The 25,717-nt window shown below is 34.6% G+C and overlaps 1 protein-coding gene across 1 annotated transcript in view; it reads left to right on the forward strand.

Annotated features, from left to right (window-relative positions):
* MTREX (Mtr4 exosome RNA helicase) overlaps positions 1-25,717 on the forward strand; it is a 130,230-nt gene that overhangs the window by 94,878 nt on the left and 9,635 nt on the right. The window contains exons 20-25 of the mRNA XM_061188945.1: positions 7,351-7,461; positions 8,626-8,814; positions 12,977-13,140; positions 18,308-18,413; positions 21,504-21,560; positions 22,490-22,652. Coding sequence (XP_061044928.1) covers positions 7,351-7,461; positions 8,626-8,814; positions 12,977-13,140; positions 18,308-18,413; positions 21,504-21,560; positions 22,490-22,652 — 790 coding nt within the window. The remainder of the gene's footprint in view (positions 1-7,350; positions 7,462-8,625; positions 8,815-12,976; positions 13,141-18,307; positions 18,414-21,503; positions 21,561-22,489; positions 22,653-25,717) is intronic.

The raw sequence follows: 25,717 nt of genomic DNA on the forward strand, positions 1-25,717 counted from the left end.
AACCTGTTTGTTGTCCGCTGTGTTCTAGGCCGAAATTTTATTAAGCATGAGCATCTGTGCCTGTTTTACTTAAAGATACTGAGAAGCTTTGCAGTACTTAATAATATGATTTTGTTGAGTTCAATAGACAGTCTCTACAGGGAAGTCTTCACTGAACCCTGGGCAAAACTGAGTGTCTCTCCTCTGCTGAATAACATTTTTTTATTCAGTTTATTTCAGCATATGCTGCTAAGGAAATTAAGGTGGGGATGTGTAAGCATGAATTATATATGTAGTCTCTGACTTAAAGGGGTTTAGAACTATGGAGGGAGCATTTTTTGCTCAGAGAGGTGACCATCAAAGATACGTGTGTGTATAGTCTTATAAAAGAAGTAATGAGACTTAGGCAAATTTGTAGGAATATTAGAACTTTTTTCAGACAAAAATTGCATTCCCAGCTGTGGAAGCAACATGTGCAGAGTACAAAACATCCCTCTTTAAAAATAACTCCAAGACGAAATTGGGTCATTTGTAGAGACGTGGATGGATCTGGAGACTGTCATACAGAGTGAAGTAAGTCAGAAAGAGAAAAACAAATATCGTATATTAATGCATATATGTGGAACCTAGAAAAATGGTACGGATGAACCAGTTTGCAGGGCAGAAAATGAGACACAGATGTAGAGAATAAACGTATGGACACCAAGCAGGGAAAGCGGCGGGGTGGTGGGGATGGTGGTGTGATGAATTGGGTGATTGGGATTGACATGTATACACTGATGTGTATAAAATTGATGACTAATAAGAAAATAAAAAAGCAAGTAACTAAAAAAAAATAATAAATTTTTATATTGATTACATGTTGAAATGGTAATATTTTTAATATATTGGTTAAATAATATATTTTTAAAAATTAAAAAAAACCCTCCAAGTTGTTCTGTCTATATGGTTGAATGACAAAGGCATAGAATAAAACAGGGAGGAGAAAGAAATGGGATATGTATATAATATGTATGTATATAATATTATTTGCTTTTGCAAATTAATATTTTGAGAAGGAATCCTGGACACAGGGAAATAACGCCACAGGCAGTTTATAAGGAAATCTCACCTCTCAACTACCATGATTGTGTAGCACTATTTAGGGTAGGTTTGAACCCAATTTCCTTTACATGAGATATGAGGAGGAAGTGGAATTTCCATAGTTATCTTTCCCTCCTCTAACTTTGAGTGTGTGTAATGTCAAATTTAGCTTTGGTCAGCCTTTGTATAAGACTACTTTCTAAAGTGACTTTTTCTTTTACCTGTGAAATAAATCTTGAATTTATTTTTCCAGAAAAACAAAATGGCTTAGAATATAGCTAGCTTTGGATAACAGTTGATTAGTAGAGGTTAACACTTCCAACAATGTATTCTAAAAATTGCTCTTGTCACTCTAGCTTTGCCAGCTTCAAGTGTTTCTGACCACTGCCCCTTATCACAGCCATTTCATAAAAGTTAAATGAGGCTCAGTGTCAGGAAATAAAGACCATAATTACAAAGTCTAGAATATTGATTTCTGTTTTGTTTCTCTAGGCAAAGAATTCTCTAGAATCATTCAGCATTAGATTAAAACATCTATAAAAGGACATAGAATAGAAGGTTACAGATCACAACTATACACTTAGGCTATCTAAAAACTACTTGAGAGTCAAAATACCCTTTAATAGTGGTGATAGAATGAGATTTAGCAGTTTTTTCACTTTAGAAGTTTGCATCAAAAGTGTACTATTACAAATTGAAATCAGATTTTTTTATTTTAAATAAACTTTGAACATATTTAAAATAGCTGATTTAAACTGTCTATTAAGTGCAGTAGCTGGACTTCCTCAGTGACAGTTTCTGTTGACTGCTCTTTTTCCCTGTATATGGACCATATTTTGTTGTTTCTTTACATATTTTGTCATTTTTTTTTTAAATTGCACATTTTATATAATATAACATGGCAACTTTGGAAATTAAACCTAAGTTTCTTTATGTTGCTATTTGTTGTAGTTTGTTTACTTGCTTGTTTGTTTTGTAGACTTTTCTGAATTAATTCTGTTAATTATTTTTTGTTGTGCATGGCCACTGAAGTCCCTGCTTAGTTAGCTTAGTGGTCAGCTAATAATTAGTCAAAAACTTTCTTAAATGCCCATAACCATTAAGTCCACCAGTCTCTGCTTAGGGACTCTGCATGCATATTGTAGCATGCCTTTAACACTTAGCCAGAGAGTTGACAGCACTACCTTAGCCTTCACTTCCTGTGTGTTCAGTCTTAAGGACACCCAGAGGTGAGAGTTTAGGGCCTTCTCTTTTTTTTGGAGTGTGAACACAGCCCTACACATGCATGAGGCCTTCTACGTTTCTAGTTTTCTAGGAGCGCCTTTCACATCTCCCTATGGTCATCTTACTCTCCATCTTTTCTTTTCTTTTCTTTTTTTTAAGCTTTTTGGTTAACCTGTTATTTGTCCTGTTATCCACCACCTCAGAAAGTCATGATGTTAAACAATTGCCTCTTACTATTTTTAACAGATGCCCCTAGGGAAAAGGTTGTTTGCACTGGGCAGGCCCTGGGTCAGGTCAAATAATGACCTTCTTGTGAATGAATAAAGTCTTCTAGGGGACCACCAAACAGGTGAAATACTGACAGTTCTCTGGGAATGGCCTATTGAAGTCATTTCAACCCTGTTCTGTCCCTTCCGGTGGCTGCCAGACTGATTTTCAGTGATTGCAGGCTCTTGGTTTTCAAGACTACTGTGGAGCTGAGTGGGAGAGGGAGTAGAGTAAGTTAAAACATCACAAAGCATCCAGTTCTTTGGTTTTGGGGTTTTTTTAATTAAACGCTCCTTGGATTGGTGCAAGCCTTTGTTTAATTTCCAGAGTTCTGAAGAAGTTGATTTTGACAATTGCCAGTATTCTCAATGCTTTTATGGAGAAGAGGATTTTTGGAGGTCTTTGCTCCGCCATTTTCACTGGCATTCTTCTGGATAAACTTAGAGAAAGCATCTATTACATTCAATAGATTATTACATTAGTCAGCTTTTAAATTAGATCAAGACGCAAATTTAATTTTTGAAAATCTAAAATTTAATAAAAATCACATTGGTTTGAATAACTTTGTCTGCCTTGACTTGATTAAAATTCAGTTGGTTCAAAAAACATCATTCTGATTTAGATGAAAAATTCAAAAATCATACTGTGTTTTAGCTAATAGTCTTAATTTAAGAGATGACATTGGTTGAAATTTAGAGTGTATTGACTTAAAGAATGTATTGACTTAAAATGTACTGACTTCTGATATTATTTACCTTATCATTTGCTTATCTTAAAAGGGGAAATTGATTTATGACAAACTTGCAAAGAAAAAGGTCTAAGAATAAAAACACTCCCTACTGTTGGCATTCTCATGCTTTTCTAATAATTGCCCTTGTGATTATTTGGATTTATATAGACCGATGTTGCATCATGATGAGCCTGAATTCTAAGTTCTTTTATAAAGGTTATTAGGTTTAGAAAGTTGAATCAACTGCACAGTGCAAATATTATAGCATGTTTTTAAATCCTTGTGAGTGTAGAGATTTATAATTTCATGGCAACTATTCATTTGGTTTTTAAACATTTAAGTTCTTATTTACAGAACTTAAGTCTTAGGATCTCCCTTTCTTGTACTTAAGGAGACATTTGTAGGAGGGCCTTTATAGTTTCTCTCCTGTCATTAGTGTGAGACTTAGTTGACCATTTCTTGGATGGAACTTATTATGGGAAGCAGCATTAGAAATTGGGCAGTTTCTCTCTTCCTTCTGAATCAAGTCTTCACAGATAGTGTTTATTCTGTTTTCAAGGAAATACTTCTGCATAATGCAGCTTGTGCATAATTCAACTGCAAGTGCGTAAACCGTACACTTCTTCTCTAAAGTCAAGTGAATTATTTTTAATTTTTCTGCCATTTTGGATTGTGTACATGTACCTCAGTACAGAAAAATTGTGTATTTCTCCCTCTGGATGTTGGCTACCTGGTACATCATTGACAGTTTTTCATGTCCTGAGTCTTCTCTTTCCAGCCAGCCCATGTATCTAGGATTTGTATAGATCACAAACTGGCAGCTCAAAAGCCAATTCAGTCCACATAATGTCTTCTTTAAAAGTGAATTTGACAGTTTGAGAATAAAAATAATGATAGTAAAAGATTATAATCAGGTGAAAATAAAATAAGAACCCACAAGCTTGTATACTCAGAATAGATACTGTAGAAGGAATGGAGATGTTAGAAGAGTCAATGTTAGACAACTACCATAAGTAATATTTGACTCAGGCAAGAATAATCCATGGATGCTAAAACTAGTGAGTTGAAAGTTTAATGAAGGGCTTCTCTGATGGCACAGTGGTTAAGAATCCGCCTGCCATTGCAGGGACGTGGGTTTGAGCCCTGGTCCGGGAAGATCCCACATGCTGCGGAGCAACTAAGCCCATGCGCCACAACTACTGAGCCTGCGCTCTAGAGCCCGCGAGCCACAACTTCTGAGCCCACGTGCCACAACTACTGAAGCCTGCAGGCCTAGAGCCCATGCTCTACAACAAGAGAAGCCACCACAATGAGAAGCCCATGCGCCGCAACAAGAGGAAGCCCACGCGCAGCAACGAAGACCCAATGCGGCCATTAATTAATTAATTTTAAAAATGTAAAAAAAAAAGTTTAATGAAGAATGGGATATTTACAAAGTCTATAAAGAATCTCCCTATAAATTTCTTATAAATTTTTTTTAATATAAATTTATTTATTTATTTATTTGTATTATTTTTGGCTGCGTTGGGTCTTTGGTGCTGTGCGTGCGGGTTTCTCTAGTTGCGGCGAGCTGGGGCTACTCTTTGTTGCGGTGTGTGGGCTTCTCATCGTCGTGGCTTCTCTTGTTGTGGAGCACGGGCTCTAGGCGCGCAGGCTTCAGTAGTTGTGGCACGTGGGCTCAGTAGTTGTGGCTTGCGGGCTCTAGAGCTCAGGCTCAGTAGTTGTGGCACATGGACTTAGCTGCTCCGTAGCACGTGGGATCTTCCCAGGCCAGGGCTCAAACCGGTGTCCCTTGCATTGGCAGGCAGATTCTTAACCACTGCGCCACCAGGGAAGCCCCAGTTTCTTATAAATTTATCTCCCTATAAATTTATTGTGAAAGGGAAAGTAGTAACTTATAGTAGAAAATGCTAGCAGATGTTACTTTAATCAAGTAATCAAAGTTACTGTCACCAATCCAGTAATGTTGACCAATGGACTGAGACCAAAAAAAACAAAAAAAATCACTTGTGCCAAAAATACATAACCTGAATCTGATGATTCTTCATGATTACACAAACCTAAACTGAGAATCATTCTACAAAATAACTAGCCTATAGTATTCAAAAATGTCAGTGTCTTGAGAGTCACAGAAGAACTGAGGAACTGTTCCAGATTAAAGAAGAACAAAGAAATATTACAGCTAGGTTCAATGCATGATCCTAGTTTGGCTCCATAGAGTGGTGGGGGAGAAGGGAGGGCAAAAGACATTATTGGGAAAGTAGATGAAATTTTAATATGGACTGTCGATTAGATAATATCAGTGTATCTACATTAATTTCCCTCTTTTAATACTTGTACTGTGGTTGTATGGGTGTGTATGTTTGTGTATATGTATATACATAAATATATAGAGAGAGAATGTTGTAGCACATGGGGCAAAATACAAATAATTGGTGAATCTGAATAAAGGTATATGGGAGCTCTTTATCCTATTCTTGCAATTTTTCTGTAAATTTGAAATTATATGAAATGTTAATACCATAAAAGAACAAAAAAAGGTGGAGAGTATTCTAGATTAAAGAAGACTAAGAGACCTGACAACTAAATGTAATAAATGATCCTTGGCTGGATCCTGAATCCAAAAGTAGTAGTAGTAGTATCCTGGCTCCAAACGTAGTAGTAGTGGTGGTGGTGGTGGTGGTAGTCGTAGTAGTAGTGGTAGTAGTCTATAAAGGACATTATTGGATCAGTTGGGGAAATTTTAATATGGACTATATATTAGATGATGTATTATTGTTAAATTTTTATGATCTCATAATATTGTGGCTATGCAGGAGAAGGTGCTTGTTCTTAAAAGATAAATGTTTAATTGGGTCCCATTGGTTTATTTTTGCTTTTATTTCTTTTGTCTTGGGAGACTGATCTAAAAAAAATATTGCCACAATTTATGTCAGAATGTTTTGCCTATGTTCTCTTCTAGGAGTTTTATGGTGTCATGTCTTATATTCAAGTCTTTAAACCATTTTGAGTTTATTTTTGTATATGGTGTAAGGAGTGTTGTTATTTCATTGATTTAATTGCAGTCATCCAGCTTTCCCAACACCACTTGAAGAAACTGTCTTTTCTCTATTGTATATTCTTGCCTCCTTTGACATAAATTAATTGACCATAGGTGTGTTGGTTTATTTCTGGGCTCTCTGTTCTGTTCCATTGTTTATCCTCATTTTTTAAATGGGGAGACTGAAGCTTAAAAACTCTAGGTGACTTGATCAATGTCACACAACTAACTGAAGACTGAATTCAAACCCAGGCAGTCTTGACTCCAGAACCCACATTCAGCCACTATACCATTTTGTTTAGTAAAACACAGTGAATATATTTATCAGCAAGTGAATGACAGTTGTTTTTCCAGTGGTGATCAGTGTAAAGGTAAGGAGACCAATAAGCTGACAAAGTTGGATCTGTGAAAATGTTAACCTCTCCTCAGTTTATAGAGTCTGAATTTAAAGGGAGCAAATTTAAAGAAAGCAAATGGCATTTTTCATGGTGAGGGAAGGGTATTCTTATCAGGAGAAAGCATGGAAGAAAGTTTGAAGATAGGTTTTCTTCAAGATTATGTCTAATGGAGTATACTGTTTTCTCTGCTTGATATACCTCTTTTCAGCTCTTCATTCTGGCCCATCCAGAGATTACATGAGTCTTACATGGCCAACTAAACCTAAATAGACCTAAATAGGAGTCTTTCCTTCCTCTGTAGTGCTATAGTACATTTAGGTATTCAAAAAGTAGCAAGTACTGAGGGTGCAAAAATGAATGAAATATGGATTCTGTGTTAAGGGAATCACTTATTTTTATGTACCATTTGTTTGCCTGTTACTTAAAGGTTTGAATTTGTTTTTACTTTTTAAATATAGTTTCTACTAAGATATAAGCTTCCACAGTGATTACTGTCTACTTATTATACCTGTCACATATTGTAAATGCAGTTTCCTTTTAAGAATTCAAGCTAAATTTAAGAAATGTCAGAATTTGAAAACGTTCAATTTTAATTGTAACATATATATATATAACTTTTCCGTTGGTAGGTTGTTCCAGTTTTGGTGCATCTCCTGTCTGCTATCAGCAGTGTTAGGCTTTACATTCCTAAAGACCTTCGACCACTGGACAATAGACAGAGTGTTTTAAAATCAATACAGGTATACACGTTAATTTTATAAATTAAATATAAATTTTATGTAAATATAAATAGGGTTTATAACAAGGCAACTGATTTGCTTTTAAATATATTGCTTTCTTTCAGAAAACCTATAAACACTACCAATAGTGGCAGTCATTTTTAACAAAGATAGTGGCAGCAGATCTATATGTAGACTGTCCTCTCTTTGAATCTAGCAACAAAGTCAGGCTAAAGGAGGGCTCACAGAGGAAAACATGGCCACTATTGTATGTTAAATATGTTTTGCTTTATTCGTTATGAATGAAAATAACTATAGAGTGTATTTAAAGTTTTATGTATAAAATCATGTGCCAGGACTTTTAACTACTTTATAGTATAGTTAATACATGGATGAAATAGTTTTATTTTCAATAGGAAAAAATAAGATTTTATAGAAAATTTTATTTTCCGGTAGGAAAATAAAAAGGCACTTTGTTAGTTGGTTTAGTTGGTTAGTCAATAAATATTTGAAAAGGATTTACTATGTAGTGAAGGCTATGTACTAAAATCTGAGAAAGCAGGATGCTTTCAGTGTACAGTAGGAATTTTTAAGCTGTGGTCCATGGGTGGGCTTCTTGAAATGAATAATTCTCTTGACAGTTTTATAAAAAGTTTTTGTGGGTAACTCCCCCGCCCCCTTATTTTATTTCTAACTGGCCAAATCCTATCTTACCTTTAAGCCCTATCCAAGACCCTGAAAGTCTCCCAGTGGGATACCAGCCTATAGTGACCTATCTCTTCCCTGAACTCACATGTTCATTATATTTAATAGTCAAATCATGTTACAAAAAAATTTAGTGATGGGGATCTGGACCCTTTGAAAGTTTATATCTTTCAGCTCAGTAGTGCCCTCCCTAGGAATCAGCCCCAAAGAAGTAATCAGAATATTGAAAACATTTACACTTGAGATGTTCAATACAGGATTATTTATAATGGCAAGAAGTTACAACAACCTAAATATACAATGATGGGCTTTATCAGTAAATTGTGCTGCATCCAGAACTATTAAACTTTAAATATTAGAATTACTAATAAATTATAATACATGTCTGTACATAGAAAAAACGTAAAAGGAAGTATTTAGTTTAGTCTTAACTAATTTTGTATGTAAGATGAAAAATGAATTTTAAATATTTTGTTTCAGGAAGTTCAGAAACGTTTTCCTGATGGTGTTCCTTTATTAGATCCTATTGATGACATGGGCATTCAAGATCAAGGACTGAAAAAAGTCATCCAGAAAGTAGAGGCTTTTGAGCATCGAATGTATTCTCATCCACTTCACAATGATCCAAATTTGGAAACTGTGTATACGCTTTGTGAAAAAAAAGCACAGGTATGGCAGAAACTCTTTTATCATAGAATTCTAAGTATTTCACTATATAAGTGAGTATATATTTTTCATTTTCTTTTCCTATTGGTTTCATCAGCTAAAGCAGGAAAATGTCTAGCTATCTTTTAAGTAAACTATCAACTCTTACCAGTAAAAAAAAGTTGATCACTTTAATTGAGATGCCATTCACATAGCATAGCCTCCCCCCGCTTTTAATGCATACAATTCAGTGGTTTTTAGTATATTCACAGGTATCTGCAACTGTAACCACTGTCTAATTCCAGAACATTCTCATCACCCCAAAAAGAAACCTCATACCAATTAGCAGTCACTCCCCCTTTCCATACCCTCCAGCCACTGGCAACTACAAATCTCCTTTCTGCCTCTATGGATTTGCCTATTCTGGAGATTTCATATTTAAAAAATCATACAATATGTGGCCTGTGTGTTTGCCTTCTTCCACTTAGCTAATATCTTCAAGATTCATCCATGATGTAGCATGAATTTGTATTTTATTCTTTTTTATGGCCGAAAAATATTCCATTGTATATATATACCACATTCTGTTTAACCACTCATCAGTTGATGAACATTTGGAGTTTTTCCACTTTTTGGCTATTATGAATAATGCTGCTATGAACATTTATGTACACATTTTTGTGTGGACATATCTTTTCATTTCCCCTGGGTGGAATTGGCATAGAAATGCAGGTCAGTGAGTAACTCTGTGTTTAACTCTATGTTTAACTTTTTGAGAAACTGCCAAACTGTGTTCCAAAGTGGCTGCACCATTTTACCTTCTCACCAGCAATATATTAAAGTTCCAGTTTCTCCACATCTTCACCAATATTTGTTTCGTCTGTATTTTTAATTATAGCCATCCTAGTGGTATGAAGTAGTAGTTCACCTTTTTAGGCTAACTAGCTATATTCTCTAACCAGTAAAAGCATTCTTACAGCCATTCTGAATAATGAATTTAGAAAAAGATTTTTGAAATGAACACATTTCTTTCCACTGTCCACTTCTCTTCAGTAGAATCTTTTGTATCTACAAATGTCACTTCCTCCTTGAAGTTTATAACTCCTTGCTATTATGCTTTTTCAGCTTTTATCACATGCTACTTTTATCATGTTTGTCTTCTTGTCTCACAAACTAGATTTTAAGCTCCTTAGGCTCAGGTGTTTCATTTTAGCTTATTTGTACTCTTCCATATTTCCCATAATGATCTATTTTTATAAAGTAGATGCCTAGTATTTATTGAATAAATAATATAAGTAGAAACTTCTTGGCTTAATAAAGTAATGTGTTCAGTTCATAGTTTTACAGCACTGCCCCTTTCTAGCTTTTTGTGTGCTAACATGATGTGGCCCTGTGCCATGTTGGGCACAGCAGGTGTGTTCTCAGTGAACATGTAGCACACCATGCTGTGGCCCACCATGAAGGTTTCTTCTCAAGATGAGGAAACTGAGACACAAAAAGCTTGAGTATACTCAGTTGTCATCCTGGCCTCATCTATCACCGGGACCATTGCAGCAGCTCCCTCCCTGCTTCTAGTTACTCCGTACCTGACCACCAGAATCATCCTTAACAGTTTCAACACAGGAACAGAAAGACTTGAGTTTGGTTGAGTGGTGACTGGAAAGTATCCACGGAGAAGGTGGTTTGAAGCCACAGAGAAAGGCATTATCTGAGCCACTCAAATATAACAAAAAGGCCCTAGTGTCTGGTTGAAAGACTGGCTAAATAAACTTGTTATGAAAACTGCAATACATGGAAAAAATGCTTATGCAGGAACATTAAATTTAAAAAGTAGGACCTAAAATCGGTGTGGACTATGATTACAATTTAGCAAAAGTAAAAACGCACACCAGAAAAGACTGAAAGGAAAACCTTAAGTGGTTGTGTTTGGGCAGTGAGATTATAGTAGGTAATCCTACTCCCACCCACCCCCATTGTCTGTAATGTGCTTATATTGCATTTCTTAATGAAAGAAAACTACAAAGAGTTAACAACTTGGGAAAAAACAAGTCTTTTTTTTTTTTTAAATGACCTCCTGACCTCCTAGCGACTGCAGGATAAATTTGACATTCCTTAGCCCTGCCTAGGAAGCCTTCAAAATCTGACCCCTCAACTGTCAACATTTTAAGTGCTCATACCCTCTGATTCAGCTTTCCCATCCTCTCGGACTGAAACTACAAAGTGAGGCAGTACAAGGATGTTCTTGTAGCATTGTTTGAAAAAGCAAATGAACGTAAACAACCTCAGTGTTCATCAGTAGAAAATTAGATACGTGAATTATGCATATCCACACAGTGGGTATCAACATGGCCATTAAAAAAAATGAGGTAAATTTTTTTATTTTATTTATTTTTATTTATTTATTTTTGGCTGTGTTGGGTCTTCATTTCTGTGCGAGGGCTTTCTCTAGTTGCGGCGAGTGGGGGCCACTCTTCATCGCGGTGCGCGGGCCTCTCACTATCTTGGCCTCTCTTGTTGCGGAGCACAGGCTCCAGACACGCAGGCTCGGTAATTGTGGCTCACGGGCCTAGTTGCTCCGCGGCATGTGGGATCTTCCCAGACCAGGGCTCGAACCCGTGTCCCCTGCATTGGCAGGCAGATTCTCAACCACTGCGCCACCAGGGAAGCCCAAGGTAAATTTATATGTACTTTTTGGAAAAGAAATCCTAATTGTATTGAGTGGAAAAGGAAGCTGACCTCACTTCTGTGGGAAGAGCCCCTGTACCTATGTATTTATTCATTTACAGACATGGATATCTATGTTCTTTTAAAGTATGTAGAAAAAGATCTAGAACAGCATTATCCAGTAGAAATATAATACAAGCCACTTAATGTAATTTGAAATTCTATAGTAGCCACTTTAAAAAAATAGTGAAAAGAAACAGGTGAAATTAATTTTAATAAGATTTTTACTTAGCTCAATATGTCCAAAATATATTTCAACATGTAATCAGTATAAAAACTACTATGATAAAAATTTTAAATAGTAGACTGTCTTCTACCAACCTAAAGCTTTATATGCCTCTGGGTACTTAGCACAGTCTTCTATGCTAATACAGGCGCATCTTCAATTAAAGGAATTTTAGAAGACAAATTTTTTTTTTCTGATAGGCCTGATAAATCATGCTAGGTAGTATAGAGTTGTCTAACATATAAAGCATTCCTTCTTATCCTCCTAGCATTATGACAGTATATCTGTTCATAGCAATGTAAATAATTGCTAGGAGTTTACTCTGATAGCCTGGGTTTGAATCCCATCTTTTATCACTCACTAGCTCTGTGATCTTGACCAGTATCTTGATCTTGGTAATCTCTGTCTGCCTCAGTTTTCTCATCTGTAAAATTCACATTTAATATTAGTTACCTACTTTATATGATTGCTGTAAGAATTAAAAGAAATAATGTAAAGCACTTGAAGAAACAGGATTTATAGTTAGCTGTCAACAAATATTAGTTACTGACCACCATCGTTGCCTTCAACATTTCTGCTCCTCAGTTGAAGCTTAATAAATCATCTGCAAAATTCCAAAGTCTTTTGAATTTCTACTTCTCAGTCCCTAAACTTTTCTGTCCGTGTTTTTCTGAACTTCAAGCCTCCACTTCAGGATCACAGTGTTTTCTTGCTCTTGTACTGTCATCCTCTGTCACAGTTGAGAAGTATGTAATATTTACTGATTAATGGAATTTTAAAACTCATCTACCCTATAGGATGACCTCAAAATAACATTTTCCTTTTAAGCATTCATATCTGTCTGTAGAATAAAGACCTATTCTCTTTGCTAAATCCATTTCCAGCTTAGGCAGATTTGTTATACAATTTGAGGGCAAAGAGAAGCAACACTTCTCAGGGCATCGTAAGGGAAATATAAGTAGTTGAGAGATAAGATTCATATACTCTCATCTTTCTTTCCTTATTCTCTGAGTTACCCCCTCATTCCCTAAGGATGAAAAGCTGGAGTTGATGTCATTGCTACCTCAGATACATCATTCCTCTTGTGTAATATCCTGGGACAGTAAGAAACTCCTGTGTTCTCCTCCACGTCCCCTGGCCCCCAATATAATATTTTTTGTTTCATTTCATGACTAAACACCATTTCATTTTGTTTACCTTATTACTGAACTTCTTTTGTACTTTTTTATGCCTTAGATTGCAATAGACATTAAATCCGCAAAGCGAGAACTAAAGAAAGCAAGAACTGTCCTACAAATGGATGAGCTCAAATGTCGCAAACGTGTTTTAAGGAGGTTGGGATTTGCTACGTCTTCTGATGTCATAGAGATGAAAGGACGAGTGGCTTGTGAAATAAGCAGGTAAAACCTGGTTCTAGAAAACTGATTCTAAAATGGGATACTGTTTTTTAAATGAGGGCTATTAATCTTTTGAAAAAGGAACTATATTAAAAATATAAGGTTGTACAATGCCTTCCATACTAAAATACAGGTTCTGATCATGAAGTTGAGAAATTAGAAAAGGAGAATAAAAATCTTTTGAATCCTGCTAATTAACACAGACACCATTAGTACTTTTGTATGTTTCCTTTTTCTTTATTTTAATGCATTGTGGACTTTTTACATAATTGTAACCTTAGTTTATATATGGTTTTTGTATACTTTTAATTATTTTTACAATTATGAACATTTTCCCCCCTTGAAACTTAATCTAATAATCATTATCCTTTTTTATGTAAAGTTTTGGTCTAACAGTAGGGTATTAAAGTATAGCATATTATAGGCCACAGCTTGAAATCAGATATAAACTTTTGTAAATTGGATATAAGCTGTTGTCTATTTTGGTAATCTTTTACCAGATTACAAATGACCTTAAAACTAAATGAGTTAAAACAGAAGTCATTTCATTCTCTCTGATTGTTTCTATGGGTCCAAAATGCTGGAAGGGCTCTTTAAGATGTTCTGGCTCAGGGTCCCACTTGACTGCCATCATCTTGAAGATACTGATTTTGCCATAGTCATGACCATTATTCTCGATGAGTCCATAAAAGACATCTTGAAACAGTTTTTATGTTCTCACCAAGGTGCTAATGGATGGGGCCAGAGAATTACAAGCCTTGTAGATGGTTTTGTATATTCCTGATGAAGATTTATTCATATTGTTCTTATTGATCATCTGGTTCAGATATGAATTCAGATATCGGCAGGGGCCAAGATTCTGTGGCAAACAGGACAGTTCTAGGCCACCAAAAGGGGGCAGCGACTACCCAGCCCCAATTAATTATTACAGAATAATGTGATATCAGAGTATTCAACTTAGAAAAGTCAAAAATCCAGATTTCTTTTTTTTTTGGTGAAATCTCTTGATTTTTAAATGTTCACAGACTAATTCAAAATTATTTTTTTAAGTCCCTGTGCAAGCGAAATAAAACGTTTCTTCATGTTAGATTTGGCCTACAGGCTTGTAATTTTCCTTTAAGCTGTGATAAAATTAAGCTTTCCTACTTTGTACTTAAAGAAACCTAGGCACTATAAGGCTAATCATTTACCCAGGATTAAATTTAGACTATAACACCAATCTACTGATTTGAATGCCAAAATTAATGTTATTGGAATTATTTCTTTGTGATGTTATGTAGTATTGATATTTAATAGTTAATATAGAAATTAATTTCTATTAGATATCTACAGCTAGTTTTAGTCTTAGAAGAAAGAATATTTAGAGAGATAGTGATAACAATATCACATATTGAAGTACGTTACCTTTCCCCCAAAATTTGCCTCTCCCTCTGGTCTGTCTTGCTGAATAAGACCCAGCCACTAAAGGCAAAAACTGGGGAGTCGTCCTAGATTCCTCCTCTTCCTTCTAACTCTCTTCTCACATCTTCATGATTGTTTTCTCCTACCTATGTGCTGTTTTAACTATTCCCACTGACTAAGGTGCATCCTGTTAATAAGTCTCTGCAACCCATCCTTTATACCCTTGCTTTCAGAATAGTCTTTCCAAACCATAAATCCTACCATGTCATTGTTTGGTAAAAGTCTCTCAGTGATTCTGTATTGCTTTCAGGATAAATTCCATAATTTAGTGTATTCTTGCCTTTCTCTTTCTATCCTGTCTGTTGCCACATTTCACACATGGTGTTTCTTTTATTTAACATGACCTTTTCCTTGCTCCCTGTTCCTGCATAATTTTTTTTTAAGATCTTCTGAAACTTGCTTTGAGTTTCTTCAGTTTGATTTTAGGCTCCTCAACTTTTTTTTGCATAATTGCCTATATAAATCTCTATTAAATTGCTGTCCTGTGATTATTATCTTTCTTATCTGCCTCCCGCATTAGACTATAGAAGTAGTCTCGCCTTATTTGTATTTTTGTCCTTTTGTCTTGACTTAACTCTCAGTTTACCATTAGGAACCCATGTTTAGTTTTTGACTTTATTTTTGAGTAGTTATTACTGTTTATAAACATTGATAGTTCATGACTTTATTCTTTTTTAGAAATCTTATGAAAAATAGGAAATTTGCCCTTTTTTCCTTTTCTTTTTTCTTTTTTTTTTTTTTTAAGAGCAAGACCCTTATAGTTACTGGATGGATCCATTAAACCCTTTTATAAATGTAAGATACTCTATGGAACCTTGATTATAGAATTCTAGAGACACCATCACTGTAGTCTTTTTTCAGCTTTCGTTGAACACAGTTGAGAATTCAGAATTTTTCATTTGTCATCCACATGGCAAAGAGAAAAATAACAGAAAAAGATGTTTTTGCAATTATTACACAAATCAGAAAATTAACACAAAGAGACAAAAAGCACTCGAGGCAAAGTGATGATGGTGAAATTGATCATATAAGCAAAATCTCAGACCCTAGGTAAATTCTCACACTCAAGAGTCAGTGAGTGAATAATATATTTCTAAGAACAAGAAGAAAAATTTAAGATTTTTATAACTTTACTCTCCTTTCTGTTCAACATAAAGGACTTAGTTATGTAATGTTTTGTGATAAGAACTTGGGCCATCCCATTTTGCTAAAACGGACTTGTGACTTTATCTTTCATCTTTTGTATTTGTGGCTAAATTTTCCTTGATACAATTCTTAGTTGGTCAAATACTGAAGATTAGTTGTAAATACAAGGAAATTGATAAAAAAACAGATGACAAAGAGATGAAAATAATTCTAATCTTTATAATATAAATCTATTATTTTTATAATATAAACATAAAAATAAACAAATGAGACCTAATTAAACTTTAAAAAGCTTTTGAACAGCAAAGGAAACCATAAGCAAAATGAAAAGACAACCCACAGAATGGGAGAAGATATTTGCAAACAGTTCCACCAACAAGGGATTAATCTCCAAAATACACAAACAGCTCAATAACAAAAAAAACAAACAACCCAGTCAAATGGGCAGAAGATCTAAATAGACTTTTCTCCAAAGAATACATACAGATGGCCAAAAAGCACGTCAGTAGATGCTCAACATCACTAATTATTAGAGGAATGCAAATCAAAACTACAATGAGGTATCACCTCTCACTGGCCAGAATGGCCATCCTCAAAAAGTCTACAAACAAATTCTGGAGAGGGTGTAGAAAAAAGGGAACCCTCCTATACTGTTGCTGGGAATGTAAATTGGTACAGCCACTATGGAGAACAGTATGGAGGTTCCTTAAACTAAAGATAGAGGAACTTCCCTGGTGGTCCAGTGGTAAAGAATCCACCTTACAATGCAGGGGACGTGGGTTCAATCCTGGTCAGAGAACTAAGATCCCACATGCCGCGGGGCAACTAAGCCCAAGGGCCACAACTACTGAGCTTGCGCACCTCAACTAGAGAGCCTGCGTGCTGCAAACTACAGAGCCCATGTGGTCTGGAACCCGCGTGCCCCAACTACAGAGCCCACGTGCCCTGGAGCATGCACGACACAACTAGAGGGAGAAAACCCGCATGCCACAACTAGAGAGAAGCCCACACGCCGCAACGAAGACCCGATGCAGCCAAAAATAAATAATAAAATAAATCTCAAAAAAAAACAACTAAAAATAGAGCTACCATATGATTCAGCAGTCTCACTCCTGGGCATATATCATACTCCGAAAAGATACAGGCATCCCAGTGTTCATTGCAGCACTATTTAAAATAGCCAAGACATGGAATCAGCCTAAATGTCCATCTACAAATGAATGGATGAAGAAGATAAGGTACATATATACAATGGAATATTACTCAGCCATAAAAAAAGAATGAAATAATGCCATTTGCAGCAACATGGATGGACCCAGAGATTATCATACTAAGTGAACTAAGACAGAGGAGGACAAATACCATATGATATCTCTTACACCACGTGGAATCTAAAAAACGATACAAATGAACTTATTTACAAAACTGAAACAGACTCACAGACTTTGAAAACAAACATATGGTTACCAAAGGGGAAAGGTGGGCTGGGGGGTAAGGGCAGATAAATTAGGAGGTTGGGATTAACATACAGACACTACTATATATAAAATAGATAATCAACAAGGACCTACTGTATAACACAGGGAACTCTACTCGATACTCTGTAATAACCTATATGTGAAAAGAATCTGAAAAAGAATAAGATATATGTATTGATATATGTATAACTAAATTACTTTGCTGCACACTTGAAACTAACACAACGTTGTAAATCAATGATACTCCAATATAAAATAAAAAATTTTTTTAAATCTGAATGTGAAAATGTACAATTATGGAGCAAAGAAGATGGCCTCTCTTCAGTGAAATTATGACTTGTCATAGTCTTTTAAAATACTGTATTTAGATGATGCAAAAGAAGAACCAAAAGTAAGGGTAAGCTAGAACCTAAAAGAGATGTATTTAAAATCTGGAGTCAGTAATATGTTTTGACAATGCAAGTGCAAGAAGAAACAGAAGTAATGATAAGCTAGTACCTATTATAGATATGTTTGAAATCTGAAATTGTATTTACTAGATGGATATACTCCAGATTCATAGATAACAGTCTTGATGAGCAGCAATTTATAACATTCTCAACACTAGGAAACTGTGAATAAAATGTGTATCTGCTATGGGTACATTCTAATTAAGATTTCTATAAAGTTGTTTTTCATTGTCTATTTTTTAAATTATTTGTAAAATAATTGAATTGAGTTGAAAACCATTTAAAAGGTCCTTGGACCTAGGTAATAAATGCTAATGACTAATTTTTCTGGTATTCTGAGAGTTAAGAAATGATTCTTTATTTCAATGAATATCTGCATTTTGGTATTTGCTAGAATGGGCTCTTTATAGGAAACACCCATTTCACGTTTATTATTCATATATTGGTAAATATAAAGACCTGCCATTTCCTTAGTTAAAAATCTTTGTCACTCCTCACTGACTAGTCCTCATGTTCAAATAACATATTTTATTTAAAACTATATCTTAAGGATGTGTGAGTACATGTGTGTGTTTTTATATTCTGACATTTGGAGTTTACTCTCTATTTTTTGTTTGTTTGTTCATGGTGGTATAGTGCTGATGAGCTCCTTCTAACTGAGATGATGTTTAATGGCCTTTTCAATGACCTATCTGCAGAACAGGCAACGGCACTACTAAGCTGCTTTGTGTTTCAAGAGAATGTGAGTTTATAGATTTAGCACATCTTATTTGTTAATTTACATGTCTTATAATTTAATATTATGGGTATTTTAATTTTTAAAATATGCCTGCATATTTACATATTATAGGTAATGTTATTAGAAATCAATGTAACTATAACCCAAATTTAGTAAGAGAGAAGTAATTAAATGTATATTATCAGAAAAGAAAGTAAACTAGAATTTTATTTATAGACAATCATCATTAATCAGATTCCAAGTTAAAAATTTGTTCTATAACCCAGTGCATTATTTGAAGGTCTAGCTTAGTCAGACAGTCTAGAAGGAAAAAGAAAAGGTAAAATTAGGCAAAACTAGTAAAAATGAAAAGGGAGTGAGGTTGAATTAATATTCCTCCTCTCAATTTTGGAGAATAACTGTGAGGCAGCTGATTGTACTAGAGGCTGAAGTCTTAGTTTTCATTGGCAAGATTTGAGATAATGGCCATACGATTCTCATCACTGGCTTGGCAGTAATTTTTTCATGTGAGTAGTTAGTTGACTTTCACCAGCTCTTAAGAAATCAAAAAATGAAATGCCGGATGGACCAGAAGGACACTAATCATCGTTTACTTTATTGCAAAAGCCAGTATGATTTATTTTAAAAAGTAAAATGCATGTTTCACATTTCAAATTCAAAACTTTATTCATTGTGTATAAAATTGACAAAATAAAAGTAAGACAAGCACATTTACCTTCTAAAAATAATGTTGCTATTATATAAACTTTTAGAGAACCTTTTACCATATACACTTAGTTTAACTTTTAAAAAAGTAAATTGTGTAAGACAAATTTGTTTTGCAGTTCTGCTGTCGATCTGTTTATCCATTAACTATTTCCTTATTTATTAATCAGATCAAATACATAACTTCTTGGAGGAGGTAGGTATTTTCTCTCAGCTCTCTGATTACAGATCAGAATTACAACTGCAGTGGCAATGATAACAAATAGGACAGTGATCCAAAAATGATTTATGCTCTCGTAAGAATGCCTGCTGTGCACCCATGAAGTAATTTAATTTGCATGTGAGGAATGCGTTTCTTTACAAAATATTATGTTTGGCTGTTGTTTTCCTTAGGTTCAAAATTTTATTACATTAATTTCCAAGATAATTGTTTAGAATGTTTGTCCAGTTTTCTTTGAACAGATACAAGGTTAAGAGATTATTTGGGGATTGGTGATCTTCTGCCTGTGTCAAACTTTGTCTTGTGGCTAATTTCTTACACTGTGCTTTTTTTTAATGTGGCAGTAAAAAAATCCTGTCTTCTGAGAGGCCATATATGTTACCTCTTTACCGGAGTTGGGCCTAGCCAAAACACAACTCTTAAATCTTGGGGCAAGATGTCACTAAATGTAGTTGAGATTTGTTCAGTGAAGCCCCGCTATGTTATATGTAGTGTCATCAGTTCTTGTGGTGGTGCCTTTCAACATCAAAATGGATAATTGTACTGAAAGTACCGTGGAATTCTGTTGATACTTTAAAAGTATGTTTTCTAGCCGGAAAGGAAGGTAAATATAGTAAGATACTTGTCATAAATGCTGATAACTTCTGTTTTAAAACGTCTTGTTTCTAATACTGTGCCCCCTTATTTTTTATATCATTAGAAGTAATTTAAAGATTACACAGTGTTTATAATATAAATATCAAGTATCTTACAAATATTTATTAAGCACCCACTATGTGCAATGCAGATACCTAGACACTAGAAAGACAGAAATTTTTGCTTTCATGATACTTTCATGTATGCTAGTTGATGAAGATAAACAATAAAGAAATAAAATACACACATTATGACAAAAGGTGATGAGGGTTTTGGAGAAAAGTGAAGCAGAGGAGGCAGATAGAAATTGTTGCGAGGGCTGGGGTTACTGTTTTAAGTAAGGTGATTAGAAAAGCCCTCACTGATAGAGTGCCATTTGTATTGAGACCTAAAGGAGAGATAGGGAGCAAACTGCACTCACCTGGTAGGAGAATATTGGTAAAATGACACGTAGCTTACTTACATCAGGACCAGTGCCTTCTACTTACAGTGACCAGGAGAGAGGAAGAGATCAGTAACTGTTGATCGTGAATGGACACAGTGTCAAAGACATTTACAGTCTTGTGTACTTTTCACTAAACTGAGATGTGGAGTTCATTCATGATACAAATCAAAACCAAGTCCTATATAAATACTGATGCTCAAAGTAAAGGTAGATCTATTACAACTAACCTATAGTTGCTTTTTTAAAATTTACCTATAATTACTTTAAATTCTGTCTCACACATATATACATACATATCTACATACATACCTTTCTTGTAATAATTTTATTTTTGTATAGTAAGTCTATCTTTGTCAAAATTTGTTCCTTAATAATAACTTTATTCTAATCACAAGTCTATAGGTTTTGAGGACCTGACTTACTCTCTTTGACAGCATAAGAAACTAACACACAGAATTCAAGCAGCTTGTCCAAGTTTATTTGACTAGTTAGTAATAGACCTGAAACTCTTATTATTCTAATTGAGAAATTGATAGACTTTCCACTAGTGGGAAGACAATAAGAATACTGAAACTCATCTAAACTTTTAAATATTTTAAAAGTGGTTAGAGAGCTAGAAATATCTGGGTAAAACTAAAATTGAGGACATTATTTCTAATGTTCTTTCTCCAAGATTTTTAGTTTCCACAGAGTGAGAGTTGCCTAGAAGCCAAACTGTTTCAAAAATCAAAGTATGATACAACAGTTTATAAATGTTGGTGTAACTAAACTACTATGCATGTTTACAATATTTTCTCTTCTTCAGTTCCATTTATGGTCACAGAAAATAGCTAGTTTAGCACACTTTGCAAATTTAGCAGTGTAATATTTTCCTCTGAAATATAAGAGAATAGTATAATTCAGGATGAGAGGAGTGGTAATTTTGCTTACACAAACTAAGTTTATTAGAAACTAAATGCTAATGACTGAGGTCTTATAATTTGAAATTAATAAATATCATGAAAGCTTTGTTTTGTTTATAAAAGCAGATAGTATACACTGCATTTTAAACTTGGGTTTTACATACAATCTTCCTTTTCTTTTATAGTCTAGTGAGATGCCCAAATTAACAGAGCAATTAGCAGGACCACTTCGTCAAATGCAGGTAAGATTTTTTTGAACTACATATTTTATGAATAGTATGTTGTGAAATAAACATTTGTGACAGTCTAATCATAATATTTATTATTCCACAGAGACAGCTTCCTTCAGGATTAAATATATCATTTGATGTTAGTCTTGTCATTTACTGCTGTTTTGATAACATCATTTGTAATTTTTATTTTAAAAATTAAACATTCTCCCTCACCAGAATGTTAAGTTATATAGAGTTGCTGTGAGTACAGATTTAACATTGCATAGTGTAGATAGGCTATACCAACAATTCAGTGTCTGCATCGTTTTCCTTGGTGTTAAGAATAGCATCTTGATAGATTTAGTTAGCTTAATTTTTTATACATTTTTCCATCTCAGTTTACAACAAATTTTAAAATCAGGTTTTAAAATCTGTTTTAGCCTAAGAAATGATTTATTTCTGGATCCTCAAAGCCACAGTAGTTTATAGTAATGAATTGGTCTCTTTTATTATTTTTCTTAGGAAGAATGGTTTTATCTGTCTTTTCAACATTAGACAGGGAAAGATGAACTATAAGACACTGCAAGAGAGGAATGAAAAGTGAATCATAAAAGAAGGCCCCTTTAATGGAACATTTAACATTCCTTAATATTACTAAGAAATTTAAACTTCCAGAATCAGGGAAGTCTTAATAGGCCTAGGAGTTTTTTACCTTCTCGATTACCAAGGAGAAAAGAATGAAATCTAACTTCCTATTGTAAGGAAAAGGAAATATTAAGATTTACATTTTTTACTCAGCAGTGGAACAGGCACTGTGGCTACTTAGAATATCCAAATTGCAGGCTTATTACCTAGGAAGAAAAAGGAACCTTGTAGAATACTGACTTTGGAAATCTAAAGAAAAAGTGATATGGGAGATCTTAAGTAAGAAATTTTAAGTATATCTTTTATCTTCAAAGGAATGTGCTAAAAGAATTGCAAAAGTTTCAGCAGAAGCCAAATTGGAAATTGATGAGGAGACTTACCTAAGCTCATTTAAACCTCACTTAATGGATGTAGTATATACCTGGGCAACTGGAGCTACATTTGCCCATATCTGCAAAATGACAGATGTCTTTGAAGGTATGGTTAAATTTTGTACACATACATTTCTTTCTGATATAAGAAATATACTTAGGATGGCATTGATTTACTAAACAAGAATAATATATTATTTTTAATTTTTGATAATAAAAGGAAATCTGCCTATGTAAATCAAAAATATTCTCCACGAATCCTTTGTATTATTTAATAAGCTCAGTCTGCTCATTATAACAGTTTATAATCCTGTGCCAGAGTCTCTGCAATCACAGATAAGGCCTATTTATGTGGGTATTTTTACTTTTGGTTTTATTCTCTTAGTAATAACCTCTTAGTAATGGCTTGCTATGCAATTCCACCAAAAAATAGCAGAGCTAAAAATGCTGTCCATCATTGCATTTCTAAAAGCAATCAAAACTGTTACTCAACTGAAGAAAAATTTTAAATGAAGGAGTAATTATAAGTGAATTACAAGAAGCAAATAATAAGCACAATATTTAAAGAAAACCATATTTAGAAATGCTGTATTCATTGCAAAAAGATTGGCTTACGCAGATTGTAGATATTTATAATGGTGGATTGTGTTTACACCGAACTTTCTTAAAAATGAAAATAAATGAGCTTGGACTTCATAGAGATTTATTATAAGAACATTTAAAATTTTATTTTGAGAAAAATTATATTTTTAACACACCCTGTATACTATGCTTTTTACCCGATATTATTAAAGACTAATAGATTACTGAGTTTATGAATCTCTGCAACAGAATCAACTATGAGCCTTTACTTCACTACATTGAATTTTAATGGGTTTTAAGGTTTTAAATATTATAGTTTATAGTATATTATTTTTTAATTATGGTGTGCTGTTCTGGTCCTTTCCCTAAAGTTTATTTCTAAGCCTCCATTAAATGGTCATTAGTGTTATGGTCCCAGAATCTTTTTCTGAATACTGTATTCTGTTACCAGGGTGGTCATTATTTATTAGGTAACTACTGTGTGCCAGGAGTTGTGCTAATAAGCATTTTATATAATTTAGATCTAATCACCAAAGTAGCACATCAGAGTAGATATTATTTGCACTTTGTGCAAGGAAACTGATTTTTAAAAGGTAAATAATTTGGTCAAGGTCATGGAGGTGTATGTACTACATGATGGCACTATGATTTGAATTCTGGCCTCTGTGACTACAAGTGCATGATAGTTGATAACTTCATCTAAGAACCATAATACCTTATCTTTGAGTTTTGGACCACCTAGAGACTTCTTAAATACTACCTAAAATTATACCGTCTCTATCCACTGAAAATTCATGCTTGTAGGAATGGTAAGAAGGTCTATAATAATTGATGGTTGGTAGCTACTGTTGAGGCTGTGAGAAGAGGGAAGCATGACATCCTCATCTCACCTGTGAACATTGCTTAACACGCAGAAACCCAGATAGATGTATGACAGCTTGTGTGTTTCAGAGACACAAAGGCAATCAAGTACAGCATCACCACTCTTCAGTCTAACTTCTTTTTGGAACATAAGGATGAAAGTAATCACTGTTCTGTGCCTAAATTCTACGACTTGTTAATGTAATAGCTCATATTTGTATATCTGCTTCTCTGAGAAGGCAAACACAATGGCATAAAACAATAGTGGTGTACTGTTTGTTTTGTTTTGTTTTGTTTGTTTAAGAAAAATGAAGGGACAATAGGCCTAGAAATATAGGAAGCCTTATAAAATTATCTTTGTGGATTATTTTTCTATTCTTTGTACTTAAAATGAAAAAGTTACCACAGTATGGCAGATAAATCCTAAACTGCTAAATTGAGGACAGTCTGTATTTTTTTAATTAATTAATTTATTTATTTATTTTTGGCTGGGTTGGGTCTTCGTTGCTGCACACGGGCTTTCTCCAGTTGCAGCGAGTGGGGGCTACTCTTCGTTGCGGTGTGCAGGCTTCTCATTGCGGTGGCTTCTCTTGTTGCGGAGAATGGGCTCTAGGCGCGCAGGCTTCAGTAGTTGTGGCTCGCGTGCTCTAGAGTGCAGGCCCAGTAGTTGTGGCACACGGGCTTAATTGCTCTGCTGCATGTGGGATCTTCCCGGACCAGGGCTCGAACCCGTGTCCCCTGAATTGGCAGGCAGATTCTTAACCACTGCGCCACCAGGGAAGTCCTGACAGTTTGTATTTCTGCCACCTATGAGTTGATGTTTTCCGCAACATACTAGCAATTCCTGAAATCTATTTCAGTTCCTGAAATCTAATTCCTGAAATCTATTTCAATTCCTTGAGGCTATTTCAGTGTCACAGTTTGCTGAGAAATCTAAGATTAAAAATTGAGGGATTCAGTTTATGACTTGAAATTGAGTCTAACATCAACACAGTTTTCATGGTACCATTATATCAGCTATACCTTTTCTTTCTAAAACTGGGATAGCTCATAAAAGCAAATTATGTAATTAAACAGCAAAAAAATAACGGAGAACCTTGATTTACTTAGGATATTTTTTTTCTAGCATACCACGTCTCCCCGCCACAACCTTTTTTTTTTTCCTTTTTTTCTTTTTACTATGTTGTTTAGTTCGTCCATTTCAGAATTGCCATTCTCTCCTCATCTTGTTACTGTACATGCTTTATATAATTGGAAAAATACTATAATCAAAGCTTTAGCCCATAGTATAGTGTGTCTTTATTTTTACAGGCAGAAAATGACTGCATTGGAACTTTTTAATGTGCTCTGGTCAAGTGTCTGATCATGTCATGTCATGAGCCTCAGGAGTAGTTTTAAGTATTTTTCAAACATTAGCTGGAGCTAGTTAACATTGTAATGATTAACACCATATGTTTGGGGGGTGTCTGATGTAAGAGAAGAGTTTATACTGTGATTCAGTTGAGGAATTTTGAACACTTCACATAAATAATTATTGCCTCTGTTATCACCCTGGAAGAAATGATAGAATATAATCGTTTCTTATTTCCATCAATTAAATTTGGATAACAATTAAAAATATATCTGTATGGGCTACAGCCTAGGGTTTCAGTCTACTGATCCATTGTAGTAGATCCATTGTAACCTAGACAGGGCCATTACTATTTATTTCTGTCTATACAAAAACAA

This window comes from Eubalaena glacialis, chromosome 4 (assembly GCF_028564815.1).
Source record: "Eubalaena glacialis isolate mEubGla1 chromosome 4, mEubGla1.1.hap2.+ XY, whole genome shotgun sequence".
Taxonomy (NCBI): Eukaryota; Metazoa; Chordata; class Mammalia; order Artiodactyla; family Balaenidae; genus Eubalaena; species Eubalaena glacialis.